This window comes from Microtus ochrogaster, unplaced genomic scaffold (assembly GCF_000317375.1).
Source record: "Microtus ochrogaster isolate Prairie Vole_2 unplaced genomic scaffold, MicOch1.0 UNK17, whole genome shotgun sequence".
Taxonomy (NCBI): Eukaryota; Metazoa; Chordata; class Mammalia; order Rodentia; family Cricetidae; genus Microtus; species Microtus ochrogaster.
The window spans coordinates 3,266,442-3,277,060 of NW_004949115.1; the positions used below are offsets into that span (position 1 = coordinate 3,266,442).

At 35.3% G+C, this 10,619-nt stretch overlaps 1 protein-coding gene across 2 annotated transcripts in view; it reads right to left on the bottom strand.

Annotated features, from left to right (window-relative positions):
• Radx (RPA1 related single stranded DNA binding protein, X-linked) overlaps positions 1-10,619 on the bottom strand; it is a 74,576-nt gene that overhangs the window by 53,045 nt on the left and 10,912 nt on the right. For both annotated transcript variants that reach the window (XM_005367368.1, XM_013353841.1), the window contains exons 3-6: positions 8,752-8,944; positions 996-1,104; positions 718-809; positions 487-609 (exon numbers count right to left, since the gene is read on the bottom strand). In XM_005367368.1, the coding sequence (XP_005367425.1) occupies positions 487-609; positions 718-809; positions 996-1,104; positions 8,752-8,944 (517 nt within the window). The remainder of the gene's footprint in view (positions 1-486; positions 610-717; positions 810-995; positions 1,105-8,751; positions 8,945-10,619) is intronic.

The following is a 10,619-nucleotide window of genomic DNA, read 5'->3' on the forward strand; positions in this document are numbered from 1 at the left end:
GGGGGGAGGGCGGGAGGAGTGAGAGGCTGGGAGGAGGCGGAAATTTTTTTTCTCTCAACAAAAAAAAAGATAAGAAAGTAGGAAGGCCACTATTTGGGAAAAGTAAGAGGACCAGCAGGAGGTGGGCTGGGAAAAGGGGAGTAGTGCGCTGTGATTTAAATCCTAAGCCAACTCCTGAAGAGACCAAACGGTGATGAATATAGACTACTAACTACTTCAACATGGAAAAGATTTGAAATGGTTGTAGATCGTTTGTGTTTCTGCCTCATTGTCACGCCACTTCTCTAAGTCAGATCACTCTCAATCAAATATGTGTGTGTGTGTGTGTGTGTGTGTGTGTGTGTGTGTGTGTATTCTTTTAGGTATATGAGTATTTTGTCTGCATGCATGTATCTTAACCACGGAGCCATCGCTCAAGCCCCCATTTTACTATTTCTAAGTTCATGCTGCTATTTCCAAAAATAAAGCGATAAAAAGATTGAGTACTTGGGTACATGTTTTCAAAGACTTCTGGCTGAGATGTAGAAAACAGCTGCACTATAAATGGTTGCTCTGAAGTTCCATCAATAATGTGGATCCAGCGATATGACCAAAAGTCTTCAGTATTTTCTATGTGGAAAGAAGAGTAAAATAAATGAAGGTCACTGCATGCATATGGACACAAGACTCTTCATATTGAAACAGTCACTAACACTTTCAAATTTAAAGGCTCATCACCTTTCTTTTTTGTCCGTTGCACCCTTCCCACAAAAGTTAACACGCCAACTACATCACAGATTGCTTTTTCTGGCAAAATGTCTAGTTCTGATCTGAAAAGAAAATTTAGATAGATGTTATATCTTTAAACAGTGACAAATCATTCTTCAGTAATAACTATGAAAGTACCGATCTAAATTAGGCATAATTTGGGGTGGATTTTGAATAAGATATAATTCATTACATTCTGGTTACTAACATTTTAAAGATTAAGAGACTATTATGAGGAACTATTTTACCTTGTAATAAATCGGTTACATAGTTTTGGCAATTTCCATTCTGATTTCAATTGCTTTTCTGGAACGATAACTACTTTAGTTGCAGGATCTCGAAAATTCAGGCAGATTTCTGAAAAAAAAATATATATTACTTTAATATACTATTTTCCATATTAAGGAATATGTGTATGCATAAATTACCAAGCAAAACCATCCACTGAACAATTTTTAAATTTTTGTTTGAGACAGAGTTTCACTGTGTATTCCTGACTGCTCTGAAACTCACTATGTAGACCAGGCTGGCCTCGAACTCACAGAGATCCAGCTGTCTCTGCCTCCCAAGCGCTGGGACTAAAGGTGTGCACCACATCCAGTTTAGACTGAACATGTTTACGCTCTCCATTAAACTCAAGGTACAGACCAATATCAATGATCTGCCATCTGCTTCTAAAACTGACCTCCCGCCACAAAAATGTGCACCATATATTTTGCTTTGTGTATAAGTGTTTTCATAATGTTAAAATATTTTATTTTATATGTGGTCTTGTCCAAATGATATTTGGTTTTCATTTTGAACATCATTGGAATGGAATCCTTTTATGCACAGACTTCTAGGACGACCTTTTCCATGCCACATAATACTGCTAAAATTTATCCCATACTGGCTGAGTAGAGTACTTTAAAATTTTCTCTTTTAAAATATTTTATTATTTAGTCACTTATTTCATTTCAAAAAGTAAAAATTTTTTAAAAAATGTTTTTTTTGAGAATTTCATGGACTATGTTTCCATCCCATTCTCCTCCTTCAACTCCTCTCATATTCCTGATCTCTTCTTTTTTAATTGTTATATATATATATATATACTTGTGTGTGCATACATACATACACAAATATATGTGTGCATATGTGTGTGAATGTGTAACTTGCTGAATCTATTTTGTGCTGCACATATGTATATGTGTTTAAGGCTGACCACTTACTTTGGAAACCTATTGTGGGTCTTTTCCCTTTTTCTGCAGCCATGATTTTCCTACAGTCTTCATCTAAGAGATTTTCCCCATCCATCTTGGCATGTCAACGGGTGTTATCAATATGAAGCTCTTATTTAGGTAACCATATTACTAAATAATATCCATTACTAAATAATATCCAGATATGATAAACTAGTACAATTCAGATGCCTATTATTGTGATGCTGTATATATGAATTATCTCCATATTTTGAAATTTATAGAAGAGTTGTTGCAAATGTTATTATATGTATTCCTATGTACACAGGTAAGGGTTTTTCTAAGGTAGTACAGGAAACCCTGAATTATACTATATATAAACATTTGACTACATGGGACATATTTCTTACAGCTCTGAAATACTATGATTCTTAACCAAGTACACTTCTTTCAACTGAAAACACTCAGAACAATCATTTTACTCTATATTATGCAATGTGGTCTAGAAATCTCAGGATCTCAAAAGTGTTTATTATTTGGTTATTTCATGAATATAACTTTTGAAAAAGAGGGCATAAAGAGAATAGAAATATATAAAGCTACATATTACCAGTGGGGAATATATCCTTAGTGTTACAAGAGATGTTTCATCATTATAAACTTACTTGGTCTTTTAAAATGATTACATAGTTTTTCTTTAACTTGAACCTTATACAAAAATATCAAAAGAACCAAGAAAAATAATCACAATAGTTTGTCTAACAACATAAAACACATAAATGGCAGTGACAGTAGCAGCAGTCTCTGATCCCTTACTAATCATCTCTCCCTGACTATATAACCCACCCTGTTTATTCTGCTCATAATACGTAGCTGCCCTGCTATTTTCCTAACCCTTTTTACACTTTCTCCTTTCTTCCTAATTAGTCCACTGTCTTGCCCTTTCTTTCCTCAACTAACTACATTTCTATCCATAACCTCTCCTTTTACCTATCACAACTTCTTGTTATTATAGCCATTAAAATTTTCATTTTACTGCTTTTTGCTATTTTACCTATCTGTCATCCATTGGACTAATGCTTTAATGGTAGACTATTAATCTATTATTTACTATTGTTTCTCCTGTCTGTAACATGGTGACATAACTGTCTTTGTTCCCTTCATTAAATAGTGTACGATATGGTCTCTTAAAGATCATAGGTATACAGGTCTCAACCCAGCTTAATATTAGAATCAATTGAGGAGTTTTAAAGATATGGAGATGCCTTGGTCTCCCCAGATTAATTAAAACAGTATCTCTGGTAGGGAGACAGTTCCAGTCGTTTTTTAAAAAGATCTCTAACTGACTCTAATATACAGCCAGAGCTGAGAAATATTAAACATACGGCTGAGACAAACTGTAACTTGCAGTTAGCTGCTCATTTCTATAAACTAGCATTTTACAGGAACACAGTAATAATCATTTGTTTGCACATTAACTATGGCTGCCTCCTCTTTCCAAGGGCAAAGCCGAGTGGCTACAGTGTAAACCCTATGGGTAGCTGAGACTAAATTACTTATTTTCCAGAGTTTTGCATCAAGAATTTATTGATCTCTGTAGAGAAAGAAAAATAAAAAGTCTACTACTAATCAGAATTATATGGGAAATAGAGACAGCTACTACATTAATAAGCAGCAAAACTGTTTTTAAAGTCCAAAGAACATATTTAAAATATATTACCTTCAAAGGTCACTGTCACTTTAAAATAATTACGTATGTGCATTTACATATTGGAAGGCAAATCTTACATTTTTAAGAACAGTTTTCCATCATGAAATGTGGGCTTATGGTTGTGTTCTGTTTCAAGGTTAACTTGTTTTTACAGTGGGTGCTTATTTACTGACCTAGTTTTCATGTGGTTTCAAGGCTCAGAAGCAACCACTAGAATTAGAGGTATCCACAGACATGTAAGAAGTCTCCAGGCCTAGGCTACCTCACTCAACATATTTTCTTTTGCTTCACCATTTTATTTCTTTTAATTTTTAAAATTTTTCTTCTCTCACACCATACATCCTGACCACAGTCTCCCCTCCCTCCACTCCTCCCAGTCTCCTTCCACCTCCTTTTTCCTCCAGATCTACTCCTCCTCTGTCTCCCTTCAGAAAAGAGCAGGCCTCCCAGGGATAGCCAACCAACATGCCTAAGAAGCTACAATAATACTAGGCACAACCGCTCATATCAAGGCTGGAGGAGGCAACCCAGTAGAAGGAAACAGGTCCAAAACAGAGGCAAAAGAGTCAGAGACACCAGCCACTGTCACTGTTAGAACTCTCACAAGAATATGAAGCTACACAACCATAACACACATGCAGACGACCTAGCGGAGGCCCATGCAGGCTCTGTGATTGTTGCTTCAGTTTCTGTAAGCCCCTAGGAGTGCTGCTAGGTGAAATTGTGGGCTATATTCTCTGGAATATTTTCAACTGCTCCTGCTCTCTTATTTGTGGATCATAGCTCTGAATCCTTAAATTTGAGTATATAAAATGAAGTTAGGACAGAAGCCAGGAAACTAAGAAGGGAATATAGTGGGGGCTGTGAATGAGAAGGAGCTCTGGAGACAGGGATAGTAGGGCACAGGGCTATGAATGGGGAGGAATGGGAAAACAGGGCAGGGACTTAACTGTTAAAATAGAGGAGAGAGGAAGGGTAATACTGAGTGTGAGGAAGGAAGGAGATGTAAATAGCACTAAAGATGTTTGGAAAAGTCATAAGGAAACAATTTTATAAGCTTACTTGAAAGATGTATACTATATTATTGTACACACATACACACAAATACACACACACACACACACACACACACACTCACTACCACCAAACTAAAAACAAAACCCAAATGGTGCCAGGCCAAGGAAGCCTCCATTTGAGATTTTGGCCAGAAAATTCCAATGTAATTTCTAACTGCATTCTAACCAGTTACCTATATACCTACAGATAGTTGTAGCATTCACCCTTCCTTGTGAAACTGATAAAGACTATTCAAGTATCCACAATTGGTCACAATGATAAGGAATAGTAGATGCCTAGTTCCAATAGACTGTATCCACAACACAACTCATGCACCTAAAGTTCAGTGAGAAGTGAGGAAGAAGGGGCAGGCAAAATGTAAGAGCCAGAGAACCAGGAGGCCTACTGCTAATAGTATCTTCTAGACACGACGGAGAAGCTCCACATATCAGCTCTCAACAACATGGTTGCCCAAAGGAGGCATGATTAATAAAAACTCAGAGATAGATATTGGGGTTCAACCTGAAGACCAGAAAAGCAAAGTAAAGCAGCTAGCCACTGGCTCTTACCACAACCTCAGTCTGAAAATGGTGATCCTGCCTCCAGGAATCTCAGAATGACACTGTGTCTGTCAGCTGTCTCCTCCTGTTTTATAATCCTTTCTAGGGCTGGGATTAAAGGCATGCACTGTCCGGTTTCTAAGGCAACCAGTGTGGCTACTGGGATTAAAGGTGTGTGTTACCATTACCTGGTCTGTAAGGCTGAGCAGTGTGGCTGTTTACTCTCTGACCTTCAGGCAAGCTTTATTTATTCAAATACAAGGGAAATGCCTCTACAAACACCAGTTGACGTGCTAACATAGATGAGGTGAATTTCCTAAGACCCTACCTTTAATTAGAGAACTAAAGGCAGTGTATGACTGCTGAGAGAGGAAATCAGTTTTCTGCAGCTCTCTGACAGATCATCTCATCTCAACTGCTCAGCTCTAAACATATATACATACAAGCAACAGTAAACGGAAACACACATGTTCTATAATTGTTAAGTACATATATGTACTTATTATGTATATGTGTATATGTCAGTAATAACTGCATAAGGGTCATGAAGTTGAGAGGAAGATACAGCAGGACTTGGAGAAAGGAGAGTGAGAGATAAGTACAGGAGTCAAGTATAAAATTCTCAAAAATACTTTAATTTGAAAACAGCTCTCGTCTATTAAAACTATAAATCTAGTACAAGGAACTCTGGGCTAGGTCTCAAGAGAATTTGTTAATCTAGTATTGTCATAAATAAAGACATTTACCATATCTTCTATTGACTAAGAATGCCCATTCCTTACTAAAGCAGTTCAGTCACTTGGATGTCAGTTTATGGAATATAATTTATCATTCCCTAGGGATAATAGTGTATGCTGTCAATTATTAGCAGCTTCTTCTGGCAAACTTTTGTATTTCCATAAGTAATACCCAACGTATCTAAACCTTTTATGATCCAGTCACTAAAGTATGCACTGTGTAAAACTATAAGATGTCCAATTGCTTATACCGTCCAACTATATCGATTTTTAGTCTGCTATTTGTGCTAGTGTTTTGTTTTAGAACAAAATGCCTCAGAAAATAAACTGACAGTCATTATGGTTAAAAAATGTAGTTTTCTTTCATCGCCTGATGAAGGTTAATATTCAGGAGGATGCCTATATGTTTTTCTTTGGGTTCACCTTCTTATTTAGCTTCTCTAGGATCATGAATTATAGGCTCAATGTCCTTTATTTATGGCTAAACCAAATATGAGTGAGTACATCCCATGTTCCTCTTTTTGGGTCTGGCTTACCTCACTCAGGATGGCAATGGGTTTTTGATCCTACTGCACGTACTGGCTTTGGGGGAGCCTAGGCAGTTTGGATGCTCACCTTACTAGACCTGGATGGAGGTGGGTGGTCCTTGGACTTCCCACAGGGCAGGGAACCCTGATTGCTCTTTGGGCTGATGAAGGAGGGGGACTTGATCGGGGGAGGGGGAGGGAAATGGGAGGCGGTGGTGGGGAGGAGGCAGAAATCTTTAATAAATAAATAAATTAATTAAAAAAGAAACAAAGAGAAAAAATGTAGTTTTCTTTTTTTTTCAATTAAATAATAATAAAAAAAGGAAAAAGAAAAAAGGGGATGGGGAGCGGGAGGGAAATGGCAGGAGGGGAGGACGTGGAAATTTTTAATTAAATAATAATAAAAAATGTAGTTTTCATTTTTTCTATAGTAACTGTTGAAGGACTAAATGTGTAAACTATTTAGGTAATAATTTTCTTCTTAGCAAGAGTTAAACTATGTCTGCAAATGGTTAAGATTTTAATAAAGAATCATGTGTTTGTCTCAAATAGATCAATACTTTAGAATGTAACTAATAACATCTAAATTTCCAAAATTACAAGCATATCTAATAATTCCAAAATTTACTAAATGAATACCTCTAAGATATTTGGGGAAACTAGTTTTCAAAACTGTGATTACAATACTAATTAGGGAAATATCTATGCTGGGTGTTGTAACATACACAAGTAATCCCAGCACGTGGGAAGCTGAAGCAGTTCTACTGATATGTTTTATGCCAGGATGGCCTGCACAGTAATTTCCATGAGAGATCGAATTTTAGAGTTAGACCTTGTTTTAAAAAATAACAAAAGTCCTTTCAGGATTATAAGAATTATCAACATTTGATTAATGAAAGGTTACATAATAATAATGTATTGAATTTGTTTCTTGATTTTTATAATTGCACTGTGATTGTGCAATAAAATGATTTTTTTTGCTTTTCTTTTTGGAAAACAAGGGCTTGCCACAGAACAAGGCTGGCCTTGAACAATATTTGCTCAAGTCCTTCTGCCTTATCCTCCCAAGAGATGGAATTACAAGGGTGCATTAGCATAGATGTGTAGAATAATTTTGATCTTGAGAAATACATATTATTAGTAAATTGTTAAGCAGACAAAGTTATGCAACGATGTATGATGGCTGTTACTATCTCCAAAATGAAAGTGTATAGAAAAAATTAAAGAGCAAAATAAAACTTAAAAATTATTTGATGAGTTCAGGTAATGTGGGAATTCTTTATAATATAACTGTAATGTAATTTTGAAGTTATTTCAAAGTGAAAAGTTAATTTCACATGTGCAGAAACTACATGTTCTCTCTATTTCTGTTTTGTTTCATGTAATGTAGTTACAAACATATAATTTAAGAATTTATAAACTTTATCCCAATCTATTTGTCTTTTCCATGCTTCCCTAAGCTAAATACTGCCTCAGTGTTTGGTATCTTCTTGAACTGTTTATTCATCTTACATATGCATCTGTATCGATAAAAAGAAAAACTAGGGAGTTATATTTACATATTGTTATTTTGTAATATCTTATAACAACTACTTTATATCATTTCACAATATCACTCATACTTTCTAGATTTATACATGTTTATCCATTATATAAAAAAGTAAAGGCACTAAATGATAAAGTTAACAAGGGTCATCAGGATGGTTCACTGAGTTAAAATCGTTTGCTGTATAAACCTAATCATTTGATTTTGATCCTCATATCACAAGGTGGATGGAAAGAGCAGACTCCTAAAGTTATCCTCTAATTTCTGTAAGCGCACGCCCTCCTCCCCCACAGAGAGAGGCCCACAAATATACACACATACACAACAATAAAAATATGTTTAACTTAATAAAATTCCTTTCAGCATAGTACTTAATAGTAACTATAGAATGTATTCAGGTGATTAACTAAATATTACACACCAAAAATGAACAAAACCAAATTTGAGCATATCCTAAATGGAGTTCATTCTTTGGTCAACAATAAACGCCTCAGATAATCTTTCTTAATGAGTGCACTAATTAATTAATCTGTGTATTAATTTACTAACTGCTTGAATTTTTATAAAGGAATTTAAGCTTGTCTGTTTCTAACAGCTTCAGTAATTTTTACAGACTTTTACCTGGTATGACACTCTGCAAATTCATATAAACAAGATAGCCATGATAGAACAATTAAGTGAATACTAACCTATTGTAGAAATGAGTTTCATCTGTGGATCCACAGGGTCAGGCTGTATTCTGAATGGGTGGCTCTTCTTCACAGTATAATCTTGAAGCAGAAGAATCAAGCCCACTTTTAAACTTTTATACCATTCTAGACACATAGAATTCCACATAATCACTGACACCATGCCGGAACTGTCAGCAACTTCCAAATAGTTCTAGGAAAAGAGCAAAAGCATATATACATTTGCGATTCTTATCTATATGGGTGACACATATTTATTATCAGTGGAAATTTATACTGACAGAAAAATAACACTTAAAATTTATTTTTTTTATTCATAATGATTCAGTTGTTAACTCAGCTAAGATAGCTAAGTGAAAAAGCGAGGCTGCTGCAAGATACTGGAAGTCAGCAATATAGTACTGACTTACTGTGTAAAAACAATCGTCAAAGGCACAGAGCAAATCTTAGTTTTGATGACTTCCCATAATGCTTAACCCAGTGCCAGGCACAGAGTAACCACACAATACAGTTACCAAGAGGATTAGATACGTCTCAAACTGTGGAGATCTTCATAGCATTCTTCATCGTTTGCATGACTGAAGGACTTTCTATTTATTCATTTATCCTATAGCACTTCAGATAGACCATTGAGTAGACATAATCCCATCAATGCTCTGATGACATTAATTTACTTACACTGGTATCTTAGGGTTTTTTTTTATAAATTGCATGGGAATTATTTCTGCTACACTATTTGACAGAAGGCAATACTATTGCCAGCATCGTTATGGTTTAATCTGGGAATGGTTGAATAAATATTCTGCAGCATGAAATATGTTCTCCGTTTTAAACTATGAAAATGGACAACACTGGTAACAACTAAAGAATAGCATCTCAAGTTTTCTCTAGCTTTTTAAATTTATTTTCAAATGACGTTTTATTCTAAGATCCTTTTTCTTACTAATAACATATTTCAGCAATTCATTCTTTCAGTGATTAAATATGTATCAAGTCCGTATTATCCTCCAGATATTATATTAGTCACTGAGTAGGATAAAAAGCTAAGTCAGACACTAGCTCTAATAATTGCTAAAATGGAGAACTTGGTATGATCCTAAACAATTCAATCATTTACCAGTATTAAGAAATTGTATCCTCATATCAGCTCTGTAAGATATATATATGATCAGCATCTCCATTTTGCTGATTAGAAAACTGAAGCGTTAAGACAACTAATGCCATAAAAATCTGAAACAACTGAGACTAGAAACCAGTTTATCTGCACACAAAGTTATATGACATACATAGCTGCATGCAATCTAACACATATACATATGTGTGTAATACGTGATGGATATATGTATATGGGATTTAAATATAAAATTTTATGTATGACATACACACAACCCAGAGAGGGGATAATATTCATCATTTTAGCAGTGGATATTCTCAGTGGTACAATCTTGTATAATATTATTCTCTTAATATATCTTTCTATATTTTCTCTTAATTCCCTTCAACAAGTATATATGACTTTCACAAATCACAGTTAATAAAACACATAAACTAGCTCTTGATACATGAGCAACCATGGTGTAATACTAAGGATTTTTTTTAAAAAAAGCAGAACATATATATCAAGAAAATAGATATATGAGTATAGAAAACACAGAGCCATGTTAGTAGAACAGTGTAGGAATGGATTGACAATTAGAAAGTTACTAGTAAGCCAGGCGTGGTGGCACATGCCTTTACTCCCAGTACTCAGGAGGCAGGGACAGGCGGATCTCTGTGAGTTTGAGGCCAACCTGGTCTACAGAGTGAGTTTCAGAACAGCCGGGGCTATGCAGAGAAACCCTGTCTCAAAAAAAAAAAACAAAAAAAAA